Consider the following 26,226-nt stretch of genomic DNA (forward strand, 5'->3'; position numbering starts at 1 on the left):
GAACACTATGGGCAAGTTAGCATGGCCAATCCACCCTAACCCACACATCTCTGAACACTATGGACAATTTAGCATGGCCAACCCACCCTAACCTGCACATCTCTGAACACTATGGGCGATTTAGCATGGCCAATCCACCCTAACCTGCACATCTCTGAACACTATGGGTGATTTAGCATGGCCAATCCACCCTAACCTACACATCTCTGAACACTATGGGCAATTTAGCATGGCCAATCCACCCTAACCTGCACATCTCTGAACACTATGGGTAATTTAGCATGGCCAATCCACCCTAACCTACACAGCCCTGAACACTATGGGCAAGTTAGCATGGCCAATCCACCCTAACCCACACATCTCTGAACACTATGGACAATTTAGCATGGCCAACCCACCCTAACCTGCACATCTCTGAACACTATGGGCGATTTAGCATGGCCAATCCACCCTAACCTGCACATCTCTGAACACTATGGGTGATTTAGCATGGCCAATCCACCCTAACCTACACATCTCTGAACACTATGGGCAATTTAGCATGGCAAATCCACCCTAACCTGCACATCTCTGAACACTATGGGTAATTTAGCATGGCCAATCCACCCTAACCTACACATCTCTGAATACTATGGGTAATTTAGCACGACCAATCCACCCTAACCTACACATCTCTGAACACTATGGGTGATTTAGCACGGCCAATCCACCCTAACCTGCACATCCCTGAATACTATGGGTAATTTAGCATGGCCAATCCACCCTAACCTGCACATCTCTGAACACTATGGGTGATTTAGCATGGCCAATCCACCCTAACCTGCACATCCCTGAATACTATGGGTAATTTAGCACGGCCAATCCACCCTAACCTGCACATCTCTGAACACTATGGGTGATTTAGCACGACCAATCCACCCTAACCTACACATCTCTGAACACTATGGGTGATTTAGCATGGCCAATCCACCCTAGCCTGCACATCTCTGAACACTATGGGTGATTTAGCATGGCCAATCCACCCTAACCTACACATCTCTGAACACTATGGGTGATTTAGCATGGCCAATCCACCCTAACCCACACATCTCTGAACACTATGGGTAATTTAGCATGGCCAATCCACCCTAACCCAAACATCTCTGAACACTATGGGTAATTTAGCACGGCCAATCCACCCTAACCTGCACATCTCTGAACACTATGGGTGATTTAGCATGGCCAATCCACCCTAACCCAAACATCTTTGGACCATGGTAGGAAACCAGAGCACCCAAACAAAACCCACCCAGACACAGGGAGAATGTACTAACTCCACACAGACAGTCAGCCAAGGCTGGAACCAAACCCAGGTCCCCGGTGCTGTGGGGTGGCAGAGCTGACCACTGAGCCACTGTGTTGTCCCAGTTGGTGAAACAATCAAGAACAAGACTTCTTCAATAAACGGTAGGGCCCTGAGTAGTGTTGGTGAATAAAGTGGTCTAGGGATTCAGGTACATAATTCTTTGCAGTTGACATCACAGGCAGATACAGTCATTGAGAGAGTGTTCAGCACACTTGCTTCTGAGTGTAGGAGTTGGGATGCTACGTTGAGGTTGTACAGGATGTTCATAAGGCCTCTTCTGGAGTATTGTCTGGCCGCCCTGCAGGAGGAAGGTCATTATTAAACTGGAAAGGATTCAGAAGAGATTTACCAGGATGTTGCTGGCAGCGGAGGGTTTGGTTTTAAGGAGAGGCTGGATAGGCTGGGACTTTTTTCACTGGAGCATGGGAGGTTGAGGGGTGATCTTATAGAGGTTTATAAAATCATGAGGGGTATAGACAAGGTGAATGGCAGGTATCCTTTCCCAGGGATGTAGGATTTCAAAACTAGGAGGCACATTTTTAAGGTGAGAGGAGAGAAATTTTAAAAAGGGGAACCGTTTTGCAGAGAGAGTGGTTTATATATGGAATAAACTTCCAGAGGAAGTGATGGTTGCAGATATACATACAACATTTAAAATGCACTTGGATAAACGTTTGGAGGGATATGGGCTCAGTACAGGCAGCTGAGACTAGTTTAGATTGGGATTATGGTTGGCATGGACTGGTTGGACACAAGGGTTTGTTTCTGCGCGGTATGACTCTATGACTGCAGTGGTTCAAGAAGGCAGCTCACCACCACCACCTTTACAAAGGCAATTGGGGAAGAGCAATAATTGATGAGGGAATAATTGGCCAAGGGGCAAATACATGACCTACTGCAGTCTGCCCACTTACACTGCAGATTGGCCAGATATTACCTGGGCATCACATTTGTATATTTGATTCTCCACCTAATGTGGGAATGGACTCTGGAGCCAGGGAGTTTGAAGAGTGTGTGGCTTGCGGACTGACTTCAATGATTAACTCGGTTTACACTTGGCTGTCGATTTACATGGAACTAATCGTCATGGAGATGATGGATTAGATTTGCTGAGCAAACTGGGTCAATATTTTTGAAGAGTAGGTGAATGAGAGGTGAGCCTACTGAAAGGTTCTGAAGGGAATTGAGAGTGGAAGTTGGGAACGATTTTGTGACAGAAGAATTGGCTAAATGAAGTGACACTAGTATTAGTTAAAAATAAGCAACATGTCTGGAGGCAGCGTGAATGGAAGAAATAATTGAAACCAGCAAAAAAGATGAAAAATAAATTAAACCTGTCAAGAAATAGGGAACAGAATGGAAGCAGGGATTACAGTGTGGGATTGGTATTCAGTCTAAAAGGTTCCCAATGAAACGGGGAGGTGCTAGTCCCTGAGCTTACATTATGTTTGACTGGGACTCTGCAGGAGGCTGACAACAGAGAGGTCAGGGCGAGAGTGAGGTGGAGGAGTAAACCCTAGGTCACTGGGGTCACACTTATAGACAAGTCAAAGGTGTTTAGTTAAATTTCTGTGTCTATCACTGCCTGTGATCTTGCGCCATCAGCTTTTTTCTCCAATTAATCTCTCCCATCTTACACCTACCTCAGAGCTCCATTTGTCCACTGTCCCTGCCTCTGTCTCTTCTTGATTGAGACCTACTCCATTTCTCACCTCAGCACTTCTTATGGAAGGTCATGACTCAAAACATTAACTGTTTCTCTCTTCACAGATGCTGAGTGTATCCAGTATCTTCCATTTTAGTTCAGATTTCCAACATCTGCAGCATTTTGACGCTGTATGCATGCGAGAGAAATGCATTGACATACACTTAGAGGATTTTTTTGAGGATGTAATAGAGTAGATAAAGGACAACTTATAGACGTAGCATACTTGGATTTCCAAAAAGCATTCAATAAGGTGCCACAGAAAAGACTAATCAACAAGATAAGAATTTATGGAGTTATGGGTGACATATATTATTAAGGATAGAGAGTTGACTAATGGTCAGGAAGCAGATAGTGGCCATAAGTTAAGAGGGATATGGGCCAAATGCTAGCAAATGGGACTAGATTAATTTATAGTTTGGACGAGTTGGACTGAAGGGTCTGTTTCCATGCAACACGACTCTATGACTAAATGGGGCATTCTCAGGTTGTCAGGCTGTGATAGTTGGTGTGCTGTTGAGGCTGCAGCTTTTTCCCAATCGATATTAATGACTGTTATGGTTCTGTTCGCCGAGCTGGGAATCTGTGTTGCAGACGTTTCGTCCCCTGTCTAGGTGACATCCTCAGTGCTTGGGAGCCTCTTGTGAAGCACTTCTGTGATCTTTCCTCCGGCATTTGTAGTGGTTTGAATCTGCCGCTTCCGGTTGTCAGTTCCAGCTGTCCGCTGCAGTGGCCGGTATATTGGTTCGATGTGCTTGTTGATTGAATCCGTACATTAACTGTTTCTCTCTTCACAGATGCTGAGTATATCCAGTATCTCCCATTTTTAGTTCAGATTTCCAACATCTGCAGCATTTTGACGCTGCTGTATGCATGCGAGAGAAAGGCAACACAAACTCCCAGCTCGGCGAACAGAATCACAACAACGAACACCCAAGCTACAAATCTTCTCCCAAACTTTGATATTAATGACTCAGACAAAAGCCTGGACAGTAATGTGTCTAAATTTGTTGCTGATATAAATCGAGGTGTGAATGTAAATGATAACAGATATCGGCAGATTAAGTTCGAGAGCAGTAGATGGAGTATGATGTGGGGAAGTGAGAGGTTATTCAGTTTCCTTGTCGTTATCAAGGAGCTGAATATTACTTGGAAAAATCTTAGAAATTTGTAAATGCTGTTCAGAGACACTTGGATCTATTTACACAAGAAACACTGAAGGTTAGCATGAAGGTACCGCCCACAGCACGGCAAATGGCATGTTGGCATTCATTAGAAGGTGATTAGGTACAGAAATAAAGAAAAACTCTTGTTTCACTCGCATTGGCCTTTGGTGAGGCCATAGCTGGAACATGGTCTGCAGTTGTGGTCACTGCATTTAAAGTGGGATATGCTTACATTCCGGGATTTCTGAGGGGAGTTGAGTAAACTGTGCTGATATTCTCTGGAGTGTAAAAGGTACGAGAAGTGAGCTCTTTAAAATATACAACAGAGTTCAAAAGGGTCGGTCCCTTTGATCTCCTTCAGTCTCAGAGCGGTGCACCTTGGGAATTCTCTACCCTAGAGGAGTCTGGGTGCTCAGTCACTGAGTATAGGCCAGGGTTGAGGGAGTCTTCACCAACTGGGATATCAAGGATTCTGGGGAATGCTGGGAAAGTGGAGATTGGGAAGGATGGTTACCCATGAGATCACTGGATGGTGGAGCGATCCTGATGGGATGCAAGGTCTAATTCTGCTCCATTTCTTTTTTCATTCATGGGATGTGGGCATCGCTGACTGGGTCAACATTTATTGTCCTTCCCTAGTTGCCCCCTTCAGAAGGTGGTGGTGAACTACCTACTCAAACCGCTGCAGTCCACATTTGCGGTTAAGTCCACAATGCCTCAGAGAGGGAATTCCAGGATATTGACCCAGCGACAGTGAAGAAACGGTGATATATTTATATATATATATTAGTCAGGGTGATGATTGGCTCGAAGGCGAACCTGCAGGGGATGGTGTTCCCATGTATCTGCTGTCCCTTGTCCTTCTCGATGGAAGTGGTGGTGGGTTTGGAAGGTGCTGATGGGGTAGAAACGTCAATTACTAAGGGACAAAGGTTGAGGTAAGATGGGATAAGTTTAAAGGAGAGGTGAGAGGCAGTTCTTTACCCAGAGGGTAATGAGTGCTTGGAATGTGCTTCCAGAAGTGGTGGTGGAGGCAGATACAATAGTGACATTAAAGAGGCATCCGGACACATCAGTGTATCGGCAGGGAATAGAAATATACAGAACATAGAGGCGAAAGGATTTTATTTTCAAAAGGTGTAACACGTCAGTGTAATCTGGCCGGGCCAAAGACCCAGCTCCTGTGCTGTGCTGTTCTTAGTTTCTGTTCTAGATTCTGATTGTTTCTGTAATGTGCCAAGTCCAGAGATTCAAGGATTCCACTTTGGAAGCTCCCATGAGGTTGAACTTTCAGGGAATAATCACCGCTGCTCAGGAAGGAGTTGGCACCTTCCTGGAAGCCCTGAGCGATGGCAGCTAGCGTCACTGGAACTCATGCCAAGGCAAGGTCTGCCCCCACCCCGCCACACTGCTCCCTGAGATGCGATAAGCTCTGTCCCTCGGTGCTGAGTGACCCTGTACGTATCCTGCCTGCAGATGACAGACCCCCACTGCCTGCTCCATTTGAACATCGTTGTGTGTCATTTCGAACAGGACCGGTCAGCAGTCTGTACCAGTTCAAACTCCATGAGGTCCTGGGAGGGTAAGTGATGACCTCCAGCAAAACAAAACATGGCCAGTGCAGCGGCAGGTGGAAAGACTATCAGGAATTAACTGCTCAACACCCAACAAGTTACATTGTATTAAACTGGCTGAACTGAGAGGGAGGGATATGTGAAAATATATCAGGGAGTCACAGTGAGGCTTAAAGTCAGTGTGTAACAGCGAGTATTAAAGTCAGTATATGACAGTGAGTGTTAATGTCAGTGTGTGGCAGTGAGGGTTAGTGTCAGTGTGTGACAGTGAGGGTTAGTGTCAGTGTGTGGCAGTGAGGGTTAGTGTCAGTGTGTGTCTGTGAGGGTTAGTGTCAGTGTTTAACAGTGAGGGTTAGTGTCAGTGTGTGACAGTGAGGGTTAGTGTCAGTGTGTGGCAGTGAGGGTTAGTGTCAGTGTGTGACAGTGAGGGTTAGTGTCAGTGTGTAACAGTGAGTGTTGGTGTCAGTGTGTGACAGTGAGGGTTGGTGTCAGTGTGTGACAGTGAGGGTTAGTGTCAGTGTGTCTCAGTGAGGGTTGGTGTCAGTGTGTGACAGTGAGGGTTAGTGTCAGTGTGTGACAGTGAGGGTTAGTGTCAGTGTGTGACAGTGAGTGTTGGTGTCACTGTGTGACAGTGAGGGTTGGTGTCAGTGTGTGACAGTGAGGGTTAGTGTCAGTGTATAACAGTGAGAGTTAGTGTCAGTGTGTAACAGTGAGGGTTAGTGTCAGTGTGTGACAGTGAGGGTTAGTGTCAGTGTGTGACAGTGAGTGTTGGTGTCACTGTGTGACAGTGAGGGTTAGTATCAGTGTGTGACAGTGAGGGTTGGTGTCACTGTGTGACAGTGAGAGTTAGTGTCAGTGTGTAACAGTGAGGACTGGTGTCACTGTGTGACAGTGAGAGTTAGTGTCAGTGTGTGACAGTGAGGGTTAATGTCATTATGGTGAAAATGTGTTGCTGGAAAAGCGCAGCAGGTCAGGCAGCATCTAAGGAACCGGAGAATCGATGTTTCGGGCATAAGCCCTTCTTCAGGAATGAGGAAAGTGGGTCCAGCAGGCTAAGATAAAAGGTAGGGAAGAGGGACTTGGGGGAGGGGCATTGGAAATGCGATAGGTGGAAGGAGGTCAAGGTGAGGGTGATAGGTCGGAGTGGGGTGGGGGCGGAGAGGTCAGGAAGAAGATTGCAGGTTAGGAGGGCGGTGCTGAGTTCGAGGGATTTGACTGAGACAAGGTGGGGGGAGGGGAAATGAGGAAACTGGAGAAATCTGAGTTCATCCCTTGTGGTTGGAGGGTTCCTAGGCGGAAGATGAGGCGCTCTTCCTCCAGCCGTCGTGTTGCTGTGGTCTGGCGATGAAGGAGTCCAAGGACCTGCATGATCTTGGTGGAGTGGGAGGGGGAGTTGAAGTGTTGAGCCACGGGGTGGTTGGGTTGGTTGGTCCGGGTGTCCCAGAGGTGTTCTCTGAAACGTTCCGCAAGTAGGCGGCCTGTCTCCCCAATATAGAGGAGGCCACATCGGGTGCAGCGGATGCAATTGATGATGTGTGTGGAGGTGCAGGTGAATTTGTGGCAGATATGGAAGGATCCCTTGGGGCCTTGGAGGGAAGTAAGGGAGGAGGTGTGGGCGCAAGTTTTGTATTTCTTGCGGTTGCAGGGGAAGGTGCCGGGAGTGGAGGTTGGTTTGGTGGGGGAGTGTGGACCTGATGAGGGAGGCACAGAGGGAGTGGTCTTTTCGGAACGCTGATAGGGGAGGGGAGGGAAATATATCCCTGGTGGTGGGGTCCGTTTGGAGGTGGCGGAAATAACGGTGGATGATACGCTGCATACGGAGGTTGGTGGGGTGGTAGGTGAAGACCAGTGGGGTTCTGTCCTGGTGGCGGTTGGAGGGTCGGGGCTCAAGGGCAGAGGAGCGGGAAGTGGAGGAGATGCGGTGGAGGGCATCATCGATCATGTCTGGGGGGAAATTGCAGTCTTTGAAGAAGGAGGCCATCTGGGCTGTGCGGTGTTGGAACTGGTCTTCCTGGGAGCAGATGCGGCGGAGACGAAGGAATTGGGAATACGGGATGGCGTTTTTAAAGGGGACAGGGTGGGAGGAGGTGTAGTCTAGGTAGCTGTGGGAGTCGGTCGGTTTATAGTAAATGAGGTTTAGTGAGGTTTAGTCTGTAAAAGTGAGGGTTGGTGTCAGTGTGTGACAGTGAGTGTTAGTGTCAGTGTGTAACAGTGAGGGTTAGTGTCAGTGCGTGTTAGTGAGTGTTAGTGTCAGTGTGTGACAGTGAGGGTTAGTGTCAGCGTGTGTCAGTGAGGGTTAGTGTCAGTGTGTGTCAGTGAGGGTTAGTGTCAGTGTGTAACAGTGAGAGTTAGTGTCAGTGTGTAACAGTGAGGGTTAGTGTCAGTGTGTGTCAGTGAGAGTTAGTGTCAGAGTGTCACAGTGAGTGTTGGTGTCAGTGTGTAACACTGAGAGTTAGTGTCAGTGTGTAACAGTGAGGGTTAGTGTCAGTGTGTTACAGTGAGTGTTGGTGTCAGTGTGTGACAGTGAGGGTTAGTGTCAGTGTGTTACAGTGAGAGTTAGTGTCAGTGTGTAACAGTGAGAGTTAGTGTCAGTGTGTAACAGTGAGGGTTAGTGTCAGTGTGTAACAGTGAGGGTTAGTGTCAGTGTGTGTCGGTGAGTGTCAGTGTCAGTGTGTGACAGTGAGGGTTCGTGTCAGTGTGTGACAGTGAGTGTTGGTGTCAGTGTGTGACAGTGAGTGTTTGTGTCAGTGTGTGTCAGTGAGGGTTAGTGTCAGCATGTGTCAGTGAGGGTTAGTGTCAGTGTGTGACAGTGAGGGTTAGTGTCAGTGTGTGACAGTGAGGGTTCATGTCAGTGTGTGTTAGTGAGGGTTAGTGTCAGTGTGTAACAGTGAGTGTTAGTGTCAGTGTGTGACAGTGAGTGTTAGTGTCAGCGTGTGTCAGTGAGGGTTAGTGTCAGTGTGTAACAGTGAGTGTTAGTGCCAGTGTGTAACAGTGAGTGTTAGTGTCAGTGTGTAACAGTGAGGGTTAGTGTCAGTGTGTGACAGTGAGGGTTTGTGACACCATGTAACAGTGAGTGTTAGTGTCAGTGTGTGACAGTGAGGGTTAGTGTCAATGTGTGTCAGTGAGGGTTAGTGTCAGTGTGTGACACAGAGTGTGACAGTGAGGGTTGGTGTCAGTGTGTAACAGTGAGGGTTAGTGTCAGTATGTGACAGTGAGGGTTGGTGTCAGTGTGCGACAGTGAGGGTTAGTGTCAGTGTGTAACAGTGAGGGTTAGTGTCAGTGTGTTACAGTGAGTGTTGGTGTCAGTGTGTGACAGTGAGGGTTAGTGTCAGTGTGTTACAGTGAGAGTTAGTGTCAGTGTGTGACAGTGAGGGTTCGTGTCAGTGTGTGACAGTGAGTGTTGGTGTCAGTGTGTGACAGTGAGTGTTTGTGTCAGTGTGTGTCAGTGAGGGTTAGTGTCAGCATGTGTCAGTGAGGGTTAGTGTCAGTGTGTGACAGTGAGGGTTCATGTCAGTGTGTGTTAGTGAGGGTTAGTGTCAGTGTGTAACAGTGAGGGTTAGTGTCAGTATGTGACAGTGAGGGTTGGTGTCAGTGTGCGACAGTGAGGGTTAGTGTCAGTGTGTAACAGTGAGGGTTAGTGTCAGTGTGTTACAGTGAGTGTTGGTGTCAGTGTGTGACAGTGAGGGTTAGTGTCAGTGTGTTACAGTGAGAGTTAGTGTCAGTGTGTGACAGTGAGGGTTAGTGTCAGTGTGTAACAGTGAGGGTTAGTGTCAGTGTGTGACAGTGAGGGTTAGTGTCAGTGTGTGTCGGTGAGTGTCAGTGTCAGTGTGTGACAGTGAGGGTTCGTGTCAGTGTGTGACAGTGAGTGTTGGTGTCAGTGTGTGACAGTGAGTGTTTGTGTCAGTGTGTGTCAGTGAGGGTTAGTGTCAGCATGTGTCAGTGAGGGTTAGTGTCAGTGTGTAACAGTGAGGGTTCATGTCAGTGTGTGTTAGTGAGGGTTAGTGTCAGTGTGTAACAGTGAGTGTTAGTGTCAGTGTGTGTCAGTGAGGGTTAGTGACAGTGTGTGACAGTGAGGGTTAGTGTCAGTGTGTGACAGTGAGGGTTCATGTCAGTGTGTGTTAGTGAGGGTTAGTGTCAGTGTGTAACAGTGAGTGTTAGTGTCAGTGTGTGACAGTGAGTGTTAGTGTCAGCGTGTGTCAGTGAGGGTTAGTGTCAGTGTGTAACAGTGAGTGTTAGTGCCAGTGTGTAACAGTGAGTGTTAGTGTCAGTGTGTAACAGTGAGGGTTAGTGTCAGTGTGTGACAGTGAGGGTTTGTGACACCATGTAACAGTGAGTGTTAGTGTCAGTGTGTGACAGTGAGGGTTAGTGTCAGTGTGTGTCAGTGAGGGTTAGTGTCAGTGTGTGACACAGAGTGTGACAGTGAGGGTTGGTGTCAGTGTGTGACAGTGAGGGTTAGTGTCAGTGTGTGACAGTGAGGGTTCGTGTCAGTGTGTAACAGTGAGGGTTGGTGTCAGTGTGCGACAGTGAGGGTTAGTGTCAGTGTGTAACAGTGAGGGTTGGTGTCAGCGTGTGACTGTGAGTGTTAGTGTCAGTGTGTGACAGTGAGGGTTAGTGTCAGTGTGTAACAGTGAGGGTTAGTGTCAGTGTGTGTCGGTGAGTGTCAGTGTCAGTGTGTGACACAGAGTGTGACAGTGAGGGTTGGTGTCAGTGTGTGACAGTGAGGGTTAGTGTCAGTGTGTAACAGTGAGGGTTAGTGTCAGTGTGTGACAGTGAGGGTTAGTGTCAGTGTGTAACAGTGAGTGTTGGTGTCAGTGAGGGTTAGTGTCAGTGTGTAACAGTGAGGGTTAGTGTCAGTGTGTGTTAGTGAGTGTTAGTGTCAGTGTGTGACAGTGAGGGTTAGTGTCAGTGTGTGTTAGTGAGTGTTAGTGTCAGTGTGTGACAGTGAGGGTTAGTGTCAGTGTGTGTCAGTGAGTGTTAGTGTCAGTGTGCGACAGTGAGAGTTAGTGTCAGTGTGTGTCAGTGAGGGTTAGTGTCAGTGTGTGACACAGAGTGTGACAGTGAGGGTTGGTGTCAGTGTGTGACAGTGAGGGTTGGTGTCAGTGTGTGACTGTGAGTGTTAGTGTCAGTGTGTGACAGTGAGGGTTAGTGTCAGTGTGTAACAGTGAGGGTTAGTGTCAGTGTGTGTCAGTGAGGGTTAGTGTCAGCGTGTGTCAGTGAGGGTTAGTGTCAGTGTGTGACAATGAGGGTTAGTGTCAGTGTGTAACAGTGAGGGTTAGTGTCAGTGTGTGTTAGTGAGGGTTAGTGTCAGTGTGTGTCAGTGAGGGTTAGTGTCAGTGTGTGACACAGAGTGTGACAGTGAGGGTTGGTGTCAGTGTGTGACAGTGAGGGTTCGTGTCAGTGTGTGTTAGTGAGTGTTAGTGTCAGTGTGTGACAGTGAGTGTTGGTGTCAGTGTGTGACAGTGAGGGTTAGTGTCAGTGTATAACCGTGAGTGTTAGTGTCAGTGTGTGACAGTGAGTGTTAGTGTCAGCGTGTGTCAGTGAGGGTTAGTGTCAGTGTGTGACACAGAGTGTGACAGTGAGGGTTGGTGTCAGTGTGTGACAGTGAGGGTTAGTGTCAGTGTGTGACAGTGAGGGTTGGTGTCAGTGTGTGACTGTGAGTGTTAGTGTCAGTGTGTAACCGTGAGTGTTAGTGTCAGTGTGTGACAGTGAGAGTTAGTGTCAGCGTGTGTCAGTGAGGGTTAGTGTCAGTGTGTGACACAGAGTGTGACAGTGAGGGTTGGTGTCAGTGTGTGACAGTGAGGGTTAGTGTCAGTGTGTAACAGTGAGGGTTGGTGTCAATGTGTGACTGTGAGTGTTAGTGTCAGTGTGTGACAGTGAGGGTTAGTGTCAGTGTGTAACAGTGAGGGTTAGTGTCAGTGTGTGTCGGTGAGTGTCAGTGTCAGTGTGTGACAGTGAGGGTTCGTGTCAGTGTGTGTCAGTGAGTGTTGGTGTCAGTGTGTGACAGTGAGTGTTAGTGTCAGTGTGTGTTAGTGAGGGTTAGTGTCAGCATGTGTCAGTGAGGGTTAGTGTCAGCGTGTGACAGTGCGGGTTAGTGTCAGTGTGTGTCAGTGAGGGTTAGTGTCAGTGTGTGACAATGAGGGTTAGTGTCAGTGTGTAACAGTGAGGGTTAGTGTCAGTGTGTGTCAGTGAGGGTTAGTGTCAGTGTGTGACACAGAGTGTGACAATGAGGGTTGGTGTCAGTGTGTGACAGTGAGGGTTCGTGTCAGTGTGTGTTAGTGAGGGTTAGTGTCAGTATGTAACAGTGAGTGTTAGTGTCAGTGTGTGACAGTGAGTGTTAGTGTCAGCGTGTGTCAGTGAGGGTTAGTGTCAGTGTGTAACAGTGAGTGTTAGTGTCAGTGTGTCACAGTGAGTGTTAGTGTCAGTGTGTAACAGTGAGGGTTAGTGTCAGTGTGTGACAGTGAGGGTTAGTGACACCATGTAACAGTGAGTGTTAGTGTCAGTGTGTGACAGTGAGGGTTCGTGTCAGTGTGTGACAGTGAGTGTTAGTGTCAGTGTGTGACAGTGAGGGTTAGTGTCAGTGTGTGTTAGTGAGGGTTAGTGTCAGTATGTAACAGTGAGGGTTAGTGTCAGTGTGTGACAGTGAGGGTTAGTGTCAGTGTGTAACCATGAGTGTTAGTGTCAGTGTGTGACAGTGAGTGTTAATGTCAGCGTGTGTCAGTGAGAGTTAGTGTCAGTGTGTAACCATGAGTGTTAGTGTCAGTGTGTGACAGTGAGGGTTCATGTCAGTGTGTGTTAGTGAGGGTTAGTGTCAGTGTGTAACAGTGAGTGTTAGTGTCAGTGTGTGACAGTGAGTGTTAGTGTCAGCGTGTGTCAGTGAGGGTTAGTGTCAGTGTGTAACAGTGAGTGTTAGTGCCAGTGTGTAACAGTGAGTGTTAGTGTCAGTGTGTAACAGTGAGGGTTAGTGTCAGTGTGTGACAGTGAGGGTTTGTGACACCATGTAACAGTGAGTGTTAGTGTCAGTGTGTGACAGTGAGGGTTAGTGTCAGTGTGTGTCAGTGAGGGTTAGTGTCAGTGTGTGACACAGAGTGTGACAGTGAGGGTTGGTGTCAGTGTGTGACAGTGAGGGTTAGTGTCAGTGTGTGACAGTGAGGGTTCGTGTCAGTGTGTAACAGTGAGGGTTGGTGTCAGTGTGCGACAGTGAGGGTTAGTGTCAGTGTGTAACAGTGAGGGTTGGTGTCAGCGTGTGACTGTGAGTGTTAGTGTCAGTGTGTGACAGTGAGGGTTAGTGTCAGTGTGTAACAGTGAGGGTTAGTGTCAGTGTGTGTCGGTGAGTGTCAGTGTCAGTGTGTGACACAGAGTGTGACAGTGAGGGTTGGTGTCAGTGTGTGACAGTGAGGGTTAGTGTCAGTGTGTAACAGTGAGGGTTAGTGTCAGTGTGTGACAGTGAGGGTTAGTGTCAGTGTGTAACAGTGAGTGTTGGTGTCAGTGAGGGTTAGTGTCAGTGTGTAACAGTGAGGGTTAGTGTCAGTGTGTGTTAGTGAGTGTTAGTGTCAGTGTGTGACAGTGAGGGTTAGTGTCAGTGTGTGTTAGTGAGTGTTAGTGTCAGTGTGTGAAAGTGAGGGTTAGTGTCAGTGTGTGTCAGTGAGTGTTAGTGTCAGTGTGCGACAGTGAGAGTTAGTGTCAGTGTGTGTCAGTGAGGGTTAGTGTCAGTGTGTGACACAGAGTGTGACAGTGAGGGTTGGTGTCAGTGTGTGACAGTGAGGGTTGGTGTCAGTGTGTGACTGTGAGTGTTAGTGTCAGTGTGTGACAGTGAGGGTTAGTGTCAGTGTGTAACAGTGAGGGTTAGTGTCAGTGTGTGTCAGTGAGGGTTAGTGTCAGCGTGTGTCAGTGAGGGTTAGTGTCAGTGTGTGACAATGAGGGTTAGTGTCAGTGTGTAACAGTGAGGGTTAGTGTCAGTGTGTGTTAGTGAGGGTTAGTGTCAGTGTGTGTCAGTGAGGGTTAGTGTCAGTGTGTGACACAGAGTGTGACAGTGAGGGTTGGTGTCAGTGTGTGACAGTGAGGGTTCGTGTCAGTGTGTGTTAGTGAGTGTTAGTGTCAGTGTGTGACAGTGAGTGTTGGTGTCAGTGTGTGACAGTGAGGGTTAGTGTCAGTGTATAACCGTGAGTGTTAGTGTCAGTGTGTGACAGTGAGTGTTAGTGTCAGCGTGTGTCAGTGAGGGTTAGTGTCAGTGTGTGACACAGAGTGTGACAGTGAGGGTTGGTGTCAGTGTGTGACAGTGAGGGTTAGTGTCAGTGTGTGACAGTGAGGGTTGGTGTCAGTGTGTGACTGTGAGTGTTAGTGTCAGTGTGTAACCGTGAGTGTTAGTGTCAGTGTGTGACAGTGAGAGTTAGTGTCAGCGTGTGTCAGTGAGGGTTAGTGTCAGTGTGTGACACAGAGTGTGACAGTGAGGGTTGGTGTCAGTGTGTGACAGTGAGGGTTAGTGTCAGTGTGTAACAGTGAGGGTTGGTGTCAATGTGTGACTGTGAGTGTTAGTGTCAGTGTGTGACAGTGAGGGTTAGTGTCAGTGTGTAACAGTGAGGGTTAGTGTCAGTGTGTGTCGGTGAGTGTCAGTGTCAGTGCGTGACAGTGAGGGTTCGTGTCAGTGTGTGTCAGTGAGTGTTGGTGTCAGTGTGTGACAGTGAGTGTTAGTGTCAGTGTGTGTTAGTGAGGGTTAGTGTCAGCATGTGTCAGTGAGGGTTAGTGTCAGCGTGTGACAGTGAGGGTTAGTGTCAGTGTGTGTCAGTGAGGGTTAGTGTCAGTGTGTGACAGTGAGGGTTAGTGTCAGTGTGTGTCAGTGAGGGTTAGTGTCAGTGTGTGACACAGAGTGTGACAGTGAGGGTTGGTGTCAGTGTGTGACAGTGAGGGTTAGTGTCAGTGTGTGACAGTGAGGGTTCGTGTCAGTGTGTAACAGTGAGGGTTGGTGTCAGTGTGCGACAGTGAGGGTTAGTGTCAGTGTGTAACAGTGAGGGTTGGTGTCAGCGTGTGACTGTGAGTGTTAGTGTCAGTGTGTGACAGTGAGTGTTAGTGTCAGTGTGTAACAGTGAGGGTTAGTGTCAGTGTGTGACAGTGAGGGTTAGTGACACCATGTAACAGTGAGTGTTAGTGTCAGTGTGTGACAGTGAGTGTTAGTGTCAGTGTGTAACAGTGAGGGTTAGTGACAGCATGTAACAGTGAGTGTTAGTGTCAGTGTGTGACAGTGAGGGTTAGTGTCAGTGTGTAACAGTGAGGGTTAGTGTCAGTTTGTGACAGTGAGGGTTAGTGTCAGTGTGTAACAGTGAGTGTTAGTGTCAGTGTGTAACAGTGAGGGTTAGTGTCAGTGTGTGTCTGTGAGTGGTAGTGTCAGTGTGTGACAGTTCGTGTTGGTGTCAGTGTGTGTCTGTGAGTGTTGGTGTCAGTGTGTGACAGTGAGGGTTAGTGTCAGTGTGTGTCTGTGAGGGTTAGTGTCAGTGTGTGCCTGTGAGTGTTGGTGTCAGTGTGTGTCAGTGAGGGTTAGTGTCAGTGTGTGTCTGTGAGTGTTAGTGTCAGTGTGTGTCTGTGAGTGTTGGTGTCAGTGTTTGACAGTGAGGGTTAGTGTCAGTGTGTGCCTGTGAGTGTTGGTGTCAGTGTGTGTCAGTGAGGGTTAGTATCAGTGTGTGTCTGTGAGTGTTGGTGTCAGTGTGTGACAGTGAGGGTTAGTATCAGTGTGTGTCTGTGAGTGTTAGTGTCAGTGTGTCTGTGAGTGTTAGTGTCAGTGTGTAACAATAAGTGTGGGTGTCAGTGTGTGTCTGTGAGTGTTAGTGTCAGTGTGTAACAATAAGTGTGGGTGTCAGTGTGTGTCTGTGAGTGTTAGTGTCAGTGTGTGTCTGTGAGTGTTAGTGTCAGTGAGGGTTAGTGAGAGTACTACATTTCTGTCAGTGTTTATTCCAGCTTCTGTTATATTGAGCTGTTGTGTATTTCCTGGCTGTAGCTCTGTCTCTGGTTTATTTTAGGGGTCGCTTTGGCAGTGTCCACCAGTGTACTGAGCGATCCTCTGGTCTCCAGCTGGCCATGAAAATTATTAAAGTCCCATCTGCCAGAGAGAAGGTAAACGCGCCATTTAAATCAGTTCATCAATCCAGTCATTTGTGAGCTCCCCTTGCTACCTGTGCCCCATCCTACAGGCTCTGATCCGACTGTACGGACTGTCGTCAGTGTGGGATGTGACTGACAGCAGCACTCCGAGGTCTCCCTGGGAAGGTTGGGAACTCTTTGCTACCTGCCATTCTGAAAGGGGACAATCTCCCACAGCCTGGGTCCGGGTCTCAGTGCTGTCAGGAATAGCTGACCGAACAGCCATGCGGCTTTGCTCCTGCTTTACTCTCCTTTCCGTTTGCTTTTCCCACAGCCTTTCCTTGGAACCTGTCAATGAATTTCCCATCAGGTGCCTGTTGTTGAGAATACTCACTGATTTGTGGCTGAGCCTGTTGCAGGGAAACATGGTCACTCTCCCATACCCACCTCAATCACACTCCCAGAGTCAGCTGCCCCAGCTCCCTCACCTCCATCCCATCCCCTCTGCAGGGATGCACTATCCTCCAGCTGAGGAACAGGCCATTTACCTATCAAAAGTGCGGCTGGCTCTTGGATGGTGCTCTCCAATTAGATCTATTGCACTGTTCCCCTTCAGTTACTGATGTCTGCCATACCTGCAAGTTCCTGTTGAATGGAACCCCGTTCCCAGATCTGTCTTCCAGCCATAACTCACTGTACTTAAACATTTCTCCTTGGCCCTCTTGGGTCCTGAGTTATTCCCCTTCAGTTTTTATTAAAACCCAAACTTCCGATCGGCCCTCCTGTTTCCTGACAGAGTATTCCCCCACGGCGTGCCCACACAGGGGGACAGGCCCTTGCTCAGATTCCCGCTCTCACTCCCAGAGCCAGGATACAGTTCTTCTCACGGTTATAGGCAGTTCGGCAAAGGGGCTGGTGTTGCCATATTAGTAAGAAATGAAATTAAATCAATAGTAAGAAATGAAATCGGGTCAGATGGTGTAGAATCTGTGTGGGTAGAATTGAGTAAACACAAAGGTTAAAACATCCCTACTTGGAGTTATGTGCAGACTTCCAAATATGGTCAGGAGCTGGGGCACAGGATACACTGGGAGATAGAGAAGGCGTGTAGGAAAGGCAAGGTTACAGTGATCACGAGGGATTTCAATTCGCAGGTGGACTGGGAAAATCAGGTTAGTAGTGGATTGCAGGAAAAGAAATTTGTGGAACGTCTATGAGAAGGATTTCCGGATCTGCTTGTGATCGAACCCACTCGGGAACAGGCAACACTGGATTCAGTGCAGTGTCATGAGGCAGACCTGATAAGGGAGCTCAAGGTGAGGGAACCCTTAGAAGGCAGTGATCATAATATGATTGACTTGACTCTGCAATTTGAGACGAGAAGATAGAATCAGAGGCATCAGTATTACACCTGAATAAAGGCACCTCCAGAGGCACGAGGGAGGAACCGGGCAGAATTGACTGGGACCGGACTGTAGCAGGAGAGACAGGGGAACAGCAATGGCAGGAGTTTCTGGGAGTAATTTAGGAGACACAGCAGAGATTCATCCCGAGGGAAAAAGAAGCATATTACAGGAGGCAACCGTGGATGACTGGGATAGTCAGGGATAGCATCGAAGCAAAACAGAAAGCATATAACGTGGCAAAGGGCAGGGGGATACCAGAGGATTGAGAAGCTTACACACACCTACAGAGGGCAACAAAAAAAAGAGATAAGGAGGGAGGAGATTAAATTGAAGGTAAGCTAGCCAGTGATATAAAGAAAGACTGTCAGAGTTTCTTCAGATATATAAAGGTCAAAAGAGAGGCAAAAGTGGAAATTGGGCCATTGGAAAGTGATGCTGGAGAGATAGCAGTGGGGAACAAAGAAATGGCTGAGGGACTGAATAATTGCTGCGTCTTCACAGTGGAATATATGAGTAATATTCCAAAAATTCAAGAGAGTGAGGGGGCAGAGCTGGGTATGGTGGTCATCGCCAAGGAGATGGAGCTGGAAAAACTGAATGACCTGAAGGTGGATAAATCACTCGGATGACGTGGACTCAGAGTTCTAAGGGGGATAGCTGAAGAAATAGTGGAAGCATTAGTGGTGACCTTTCAGGAATCACTAGAATCAGGGAGGGACCCAGAGGACTGGAAAACTGTGAAGGTCACACCCCTGTTTAAAAGGAGAGTAAGGCAAAAGGTGGAAAATTACAGACGGATGAGCTTAACTTCAAGGTAAGATTTTGTAGTCCATTGTGAAGAATGAGATTTCTGAATACTTCGAAGTGTTCGGTGAAATAGGGCAAAGTCAGCATGGGTTTCATCAAGGGGAGGCCATACCTGACAAATCTGCTAGGATTCTTTGAGGGAATAATGAGCAGGTTAGACCAAAGAGAGCCAATGGATGTTATCCACCTGGATTTCCAAAGGTCTTTAGTAAGGTGCCATACAGGAGGCTACTGAGTAAGATAAGGGCCCATGGTGTCAGAGGCAAGGTGCTAGCATGGACAGAGGCTTGGCTGTGTGGCAGAAAGCAGAGAGTGGGGATTAAAGGGTCTTTCTCAGGATGGCAGCTGGTGAGAAGTGGTGTTCCACAAGGCTCAGTGTTGGGACCACAACTTTTCACTTCACGCATTAACAATCCAGATAAAGGAACTGAGGGCATTCTGGCTAAGTTTGCAGATGATACAAAGATAGATAGAGAGCCAGGTAGCATTGAGGAGGCGGAGAGGCTGCAGAAGAATTTGGACAAGTTAGGAGAGTGGGCAATGAAGTGGCAGATGGAGTACAATGTGGGAAAGTGCGAGGTCATGCACTTTGGTAGGAAGAATAGGGACATGGAATATTTTCAAAATGGAGAGAAAATTCAGAAGTCTGAAGTGCAAAGAGACTTGGGAATTCTAGTCCAGGATTCTCTCAGGGTAAACCTGCAGGTGAGTCAGTCATTAGGAAGGCAAATGCAATGTCGGAATTTATTTTGAGAGGCCTTGAATATAAAAGCAGATATGTACTTCTGAGGCTCCATAAGGCTCTGGTCAGACCACATTTAGAATATTGTGTGCAGTTTTGGGCCCCATATCTCAGGAAGGATGTACTGGCCTTGGAGTGGGCCCACAGGAGGTTCACGAGAATGGCCCCAGGAAGGAAAAGCTTAACATGTGTGGGATGTTTGAGGGCTCTGGGTCTACACTTGATGAAGTTCAGAAGGATGGGGGGGTGGTGGGGATCTAACTGAAACATACATAACACTGAATGGCCTGGACAGAGTGGATGTTGGGAAGATGTTTCCATTGGTTGGAGAGACTAGGACCCAAGGGCACAGCCTGAGAGTAAAGGGAAGACCCTTTAGAACAGAGATAAAGAGATTCCCTCTTCAGCCAGAGAATGGTGAATTCACTGCCACAGAAGGCTGTGAAGGCCAGGCCATTGGGTATATTTAATACGGAGATAGATAGGTTCTTGATTGTCAAGGAGATCAAGGGTTATGGGGAGAAAGTGGAAGAATAGGGTTAAGAAACTTATCAACCCTACTGAATGGCGGAACAGGCCCGATGGGCTAATGTCTGCTCCTAAATCTTATGGCCTTATTATCTCCTGAGTATTCCAGCAGACTGCCTCCAACCCACGCCTCTGATCTCCCCATTTTCCTGATCATAGCAGTGAATCCTGAAAACCCAAACTGTTGGATCGTCACCCATGACTGACTTGGAAACAAACCCAAACAATGACTGACCAGATCCCTGTCTGACCTCAGGGCAAGTCCCTGAGAGGACTAATCCCCACATTAACCTTCACTCTAACTCCATCCATAACGCTGTCGCAAAATCCCAGATTAATCCTAACCCTAACCCTAACACTAACCCAGATTAACCCTAACCCTAATCCTAGCCCCAACACTAACCCTAACCCTAACCCTATCGCACAAATCCCCAGATTGACCCTAAGCCTAACACTAACCCCGATCCAAACCTTTGCCCAAACCCAATCCCAAACCCTAATCCTAATGGTATCCCAAACCCTAAACCTAATGGTAACCCTAATCCTAACCCTAACCCAAACCCTAACAGTAACCCAAACCCTAGATCGAAACCATTCCTCATGAATGACTTGGAAATGTAAGCTTGGTGCATCACCCTGACAGAGCTCAAGTCCCCAGTATGGCCCAAATCCTAATCTTAACCCTAACCCTAACCCTAATTCTAATCACAGCTCCACAGATTCCCAGATTGACCCTAAACCTAGCCCTAACCCTACTCCTATCACAGAGAACCCCATATTGACTCTAACCCTAACCCTATTGTACACATCCCAGATCATCCTTAAACTGAATTTATTGCACAAATCTCCTGAATAATCTGAACCCTAGCAGTGACCCTTGCCCTAACCCTAGAATCTCACTCTGACCCTGACCCTAGCCCTAACCCTCTCACTAAAGTCTCTAGATTAACCCTCATCCTAACCCAAGCTCTAATCCTAACCCTGATCATTAATGTAATCCTAACCTTAACCCTAATCTGAAATCCAACCCCAACCCTAACCCGAAAACTAACCCTAATCCCAATCCAAACTCTAACCCTAACATTTATCACAACCTTAACCCTAACACTAACTCTAACTACAATCCTAACCATAACACAAACCCCGATACTAACCCTAACCATAACACCTAATCCTAACCTTATCTCTAATCCAATCCCCAACCCATCCCTAACACTAACACTAATGCTAATAATAACCCCAGTCCTAACCTGAACCCGTACCCTACACTGACACCAACTCCAACCCCAACACTAACTTGAAATGCAATTCTAACCCTAACACAAACCCCAATGCTAACCCTAACCATAACCCTAATCCTAACCTTAACTCTAATCGGTGGCACAGTGGTTCAGTGGTTAGCACTGCTACCTCACAGCACCAGGGGCCCAGATTCGATTCCAGCCTCGGGCGACTCTCTGTGCAGAGTTTGTACATTCTCCCCCTGTCTGCGTGGGTCTCCTCCCACAGTCACAAAGATGTGCAGGTTAGGTGAATTGACCATAGGAAATTGCCCGTAGTGTTAGGTGGTTAGTCAGAGGGAAATGGGTCTGGGTGGGTTACTCTTCAGAGGGTCAGTGTTGTCTGGTTGGGCCGAAGGGCCTGTTTCCACACTGTAGGGAATCTAATCTGATCCGAACCCCAACCCCATCCCTAACACTAACACGTACCCCAACACTAAGTCTAACATTAACACATACCCTAATCCTAACCTGAACTCTAATCCTAACACTAACCCTAACCTAGACTGGTTACAATAGACCTACAGGGCTGGTCGTGCCCCATTCCCTGGATGGTAATGTTATTCCTTTCACTGGTGGGATGTGGGCATCTCTGGCTGGGCCAGCATTTATTGCCAGTCTCTTGTTGCCCTTGAGAAGGTGGTGGTGCGCTGCCTTCTTGAACCGCTGCAGCCCACGTGCTTTAGGTAGACCCACAATGATCTGAGGGAGAGTACTCCTTACCCTGATCACCCTAGTACCCTGTGGCAATGCTCACGCCCCTGCACTGATACTGTCTCATTGTGCCAGGACCCCCCTGGACTGAGCATTGTCCCCTTGACCACCATCTCTTCGACTTTCAGAGATGGCCGTGTGTTTATAGCTTATTCTGGCTCCTGCTGCAGGTAGGACACTGATGTAACACAGTGTTCTACGCGGACATGTTCACCACCTCCCTCGACTGATCATCACTGGTAAACACAACAGCCTTTGGGTCTGTGCAGAGAGACAAAGTCAGGCTGCTGTCCTGGGAGGAGCCTGAACATTGTCAATGAGGTAGCAGAGTGTAAGAGGCAAGATACCGTGACCATCCAATAGGTGCGAGGGGAGAGGGTATGGAGTGAACAAGCTAAAAGCCTTGAACTGTCCCCCTGTGGTGATGTATGAGCCTGTCCCTATGCACAAAGCGGCCTGACAGTGACATTACAATGTTGCTCTCCAGAGTGTGACTGTATTCTAAACAGAGAGTCAGAGATACGCCATGATGATGTGGTCGGGCTGCTGGGTGCTGGCTGCCACTCTCGGTGGATGGAGGAGGTCGCTGAGATTGCAGGGGCTGTTGGGTGAGAGAGATACCTCAGGAAGACGCTGGAAACCTGGAGTCAAGGGGTACCAGCCCCCAATCACAATGGGAGCCGTGGGGTTTCTATCTGATGCCTGGGGAAATAGCAGCCTGCATGTCGAAGAGGCTAAGATTAGGCGATAATAAGATGCTAACACATCCAAGTAGACCCCTCACCACTCACTAGCCAGATCCTCATGCTGCCATCCAAGCTGAGGCACAACTTTGGACTCATTGGCGAGATTCACAGTTTTCCCAACATTGGCAACACTGTACCTTTGTATTTTCCCAGCAGCCTCACCATTGGCCAGGCCCCATGACGCCTGGAAAAAGGCTTCCCCCAGTCTCTCCCTCTCTCACAATCCATTCCATATCTGTCACCCATCAGCCAGTGGGGAAGATGACCATGTGAAATTCTCTGTTTGTTTCTCTCCAGGAGAGTATCACCAATGAGGTGCAGGTGATGAATTTGTTGAACCATGTCAATGTCATTCAGCTGTACGATGCCTTTGAGGCAAGGAGTGAGATGGTTCTCATCATGGAATAGTGAGTATTGGTGCCCTGAGGGTGAAAGGGTGTGTGTGTGTGTGACTACCTCAGTGTCAGTGTGAGTGTGACTTCATCTGCGTCAGTGTGAGTGACTACCTCAGTGTAAGTGTGAGTGTGACAGTATGTGTGAGACTATCTCAGTGTGAGTGTGAGTGTGACTGTTTGTGGGTGTGACTACCTCAGTCATTGTGAGTGTGACAGTCTGTGTGTGTGAGACTACCTCAGTGTGAGTGTGACAGTGTGTGTGTGTGTGTGTGTGACTACTTCAGTGTGAGTGTGTGTGACTGTGTGTGGGTGTGACTACCTCTATGTGTGTGTGTGGGTGTGACTACCTTAGTGTCAGTGCGAGAGTGACAGTGCGTGTGTGACTACCTCAGTGTCAGTGTGAGTGTGACAGTGTGTGTGGGTGTGACTACCTCAGTGTCAGTGTGTGTGTGAGTGTGTGTGTGTGTGTGTGTGTGTGTGTGGGTGTGGCTACCTCAGTGTCAGTGTGACTGTGTGTGTGGCTGTAACTACGCCAGTGTCAGTGTCAGTGTGACAGTGTGTGTGTGTGTGACTACCTCAGTGTCAGTGTGTGTGTGACTGTGTGTGTGTGTGTGTGTGTGTGTGTGTGTGTGACTACCTCAGTGTCAATGTGACTGTGTGTGTGGGTGTGACAACCTCAGTGTCAGTGTGAGTGTGACAGTGTGTGTGGGTGTGACTACCTCAGTGTCAGTGTGTGTGTGACTGTGTGTGTGTGTGTGTATGGGTGTGGGTGTGGCTACCTCAGTGTCAGTGTGACTGTGTGTGTGGGTGTAACTACGCCAGTGTCAGTGTCAGTGTGACAGTGTGTGTGTGTGTGACTACCTCAGTGTCAGTGTGTGTGTGACTGTGTGTGTGTGTGTGTGTGTGTGACTACCTCAGTGTCATTGTGACTGTGTGTGTGGGTGTGACTACCTCAGTGTCAGTGTGAGTGTGACAGTGTGTGTGAGACTACCTCAGTGTCAGTGTGAGTGAGTGTGACAGTGTGTGTGAGACTACTTCAGTGTCAGTGTGACTGTGTGTGTGGGTGTGACTACCTCAGTGTAAGTGTGAGTGTGACAGTGTGTGTGAGTGACTACCTCAGTGTCAGTGTCAGTGTGACAGTGTGTGTGTGTGTGTGTGTGTGTGTGTGTGAGAGAGAGAGAGACTATCTCAGTGTGAGTGTGACTGTGTGTGTGGGTGTGACTACCTCAGTGTAAGTGTGAGTGTGACAGTGTGTGTGAGACTACTTCAGTGTCAGTGTAACTGTGTGTGTGGGTGTGACCACCTCAGTGTAAGTGTGCGTGTGACAGTGTGTGTGAGACTACTTCAGTGTCAGTGTGTGTGAGACTACCTCAGTGTCAGTGTCAGTGTGACAGTGTGTGTGTGTGTGCATGTGACTACCTCAGTGTGAGTGTGACAGTGTGTGTGAGACTACCTCAGTGACAGTGTGTGTGTGACTACCTCAGTATCAGTGTGAGTGTGACTTCATCTGCGTAAGTGTGAGTGACTACCTCAGTGTAAGTGTGTGTGTGACAGTGTGTGTGAGACTACTTCAGTGTCAATGTGACTGTGTGTGTGGGTGTGACTACCTTAGTGTGAGTGTGACTTTGTGTGGGTGTGACTACCTCAGTGTCAGTGTGAGTGTGACAGTGTGTGTGAGACTACTTCAGTGACTGTGTGAGTGTGTCAGTGTGTGTGGGTGTGCGTGACTACCTCAGTGCCAGTGTAAGTGTGGCTGTATGTGTGTGGGTGTGACTACCTCAGTATTAGTGTGAGTGTGACTTCATCTGCATCAGTGTAAGTGACTACCTCAGTGTAAGTGTGTGTGTGACAGTGTGTGTGAGACTACCTCAGTGTCAGTGTAACTGTGTGTGTGGGTGTGACTACCTCAGTGTAAGTGTGAGTGTGACAGTGTGTGTGAGACTACTTCAGTGTGAGTGTGACTGTGTGTGTGGGTGTGACTACCTCTGTGTCAGTGTGTGTGAGACTACGTCAGTGTCAGTGTCAGTGTGACAGTGTGTGTGTGTGTGTGTGTGTGCGTGTGTGTGTGACTACCTCAGTGTGAGTGTGACTGTGTGTGTGGGTGTGACTACCTCTGTGTCAGTGTGAGTGTGACAGTGTGTGCGTGTGTGTGTGTGAGACTGTCTCAGTGTGAGTGTGCCACTGTAAGTGTGGCTGTGTGTGTGTGGGTGTGACTACCTCAGTGTCAGTGTGAGTGTGACTTCATCTGCGTCAGTGTGAATGACTACCTCAGTGTCAGTGTGAGTGTGACAGTGTGTGAGGGACTACCTCAGTTTCAGTGTGAGTGTGTCAGTGTGTGTGTGTGGGTGTGACTACCTCAGTGTGAGTGTGAGTGTGACTGCGTGTAGGTGTGACTACCTCTGTCATTGTGAGTGTGACAGTCTGTGTGTGTGTGACTACTTCAGTGTGAATGTGTGTGACTGTGTGTGTGGGTGTGACTACCTCCATGTGTCTATGTGGGTGTGACTACCTTAGTGTCAGTGTGAGTGTGACAGTGTGTGTGAGACTACTTCAGTGACTGTGTGAGTGTGACTGTGTGTGTGTGTGTGTGTGTGTGTGTGTGCGTGTGTGTGTGTGGGTGTGACTACCTCAGTGTCAGTGTGTGTGTGACTTCACCTGCGTCAGTGTGAGTGACTACCTCAGTGTAAGTGTGAGTGTGACAGTACGTGTGACTACCTCAGTGTCAGTGTGAGTGTGATTTCATTTGCGTCAGTGTGAGTGACTACCTCAGTGTCAGTGTGACAGTGTGTGTGTGTGACTACCTCAGTGTGAGTGTGACTGTGTGTGTGGGTGTGACTACCTCAGTGTCAGAGTGAGTGTGACAGTGCATGTGTGTGGGTGTGACTACCTCAGTGTCAGTGTGTGCGTGAGACAGGGTGTGTATGTGTGTGTGTTGGTGTGACTACCTCAGTGTCAGTGTGTGTGTGACAGTGTGTGTGGGTGGGTGGGCGTGACTACCTCTGTGTCAGTGTGAGTGTGTTAGTGTGTGTGTGTGTGTGTGTGAGTGTGTGTGTGTGTGACTACCTCAGTGTGAGTGTGACTGTGGGTGTGACTACGTCAGTGTCAGTGTCAGAGTGACAGTGTGTGTGTGTGGGTGTGACTACCTCAGTGTGAGTGTGACTGTGTGTGTGGGTGTGACTACCTCAGTGTCAGTGTGTGCGTGAGACAGGGTGTGTGTGTATGCGTGTTGGTGTGACTACCTCAGTGTCAGTATGAGTGTGACTGTGTGTGTGGGTGTGACTACCTCAGTGTCAGTGTGAGTGTGACTTCATCTGCGTCAGTGTGAGTGACTTCCTCAGTGTCAGTGTGAGTGTGACTTCACCTGCGTCAGTGTGAGTGACTACCTCAGTGTAAGTGTGAGTGTGACAGTGTGTGTGGGTGAGACTACCTCAGTGTCAGTGTGACTGTGTGTGGGTGTGACTACCTCAGTGTCAGTGTGTCAGTGTGTGTGTGTGTGTGTGTGTGTGTGTGTGACTACCTCAGTGTCAGTGTGAGTGTGACAGTGTGTGTGAGACTACCTCAGTGTCAGTGCGAGTGTGACTTCATCTGCGTCAGTGTGAGTGACTACCTCAGTGTCAGTGTGAGTGTGACAGTGTGTGTGAGACTACCTCTGTGTCAGTGTGAGTGTGACACTGTGTGTGTGTGGGTGGGTGTGACTACCTTAGTGTCAGTGTGAGAGTGACAGTGTGTGTGTGACTACCTCAGTGTGAG

The 26,226-nt window shown here is 48.3% G+C and overlaps 1 protein-coding gene across 1 annotated transcript in view; it reads left to right on the top strand.

The window, feature by feature from the left end:
* The first annotated feature begins 5,565 nt into the window (after positions 1-5,565).
* The window catches only part of LOC132822641 (myosin light chain kinase 3-like), a 68,538-nt gene continuing 47,877 nt past the window's right edge, over positions 5,566-26,226 (top strand). Inside the window, exons 1-3 of the mRNA XM_060835886.1 lie at positions 5,566-5,798; positions 15,798-15,891; positions 22,379-22,488. Coding sequence (XP_060691869.1) covers positions 5,566-5,798; positions 15,798-15,891; positions 22,379-22,488 — 437 coding nt within the window. The remainder of the gene's footprint in view (positions 5,799-15,797; positions 15,892-22,378; positions 22,489-26,226) is intronic.

The sequence above is a fragment of the Hemiscyllium ocellatum genome, chromosome 15, assembly GCF_020745735.1.
Source record: "Hemiscyllium ocellatum isolate sHemOce1 chromosome 15, sHemOce1.pat.X.cur, whole genome shotgun sequence".
NCBI lineage: Eukaryota > Metazoa > Chordata > Chondrichthyes > Orectolobiformes > Hemiscylliidae > Hemiscyllium > Hemiscyllium ocellatum.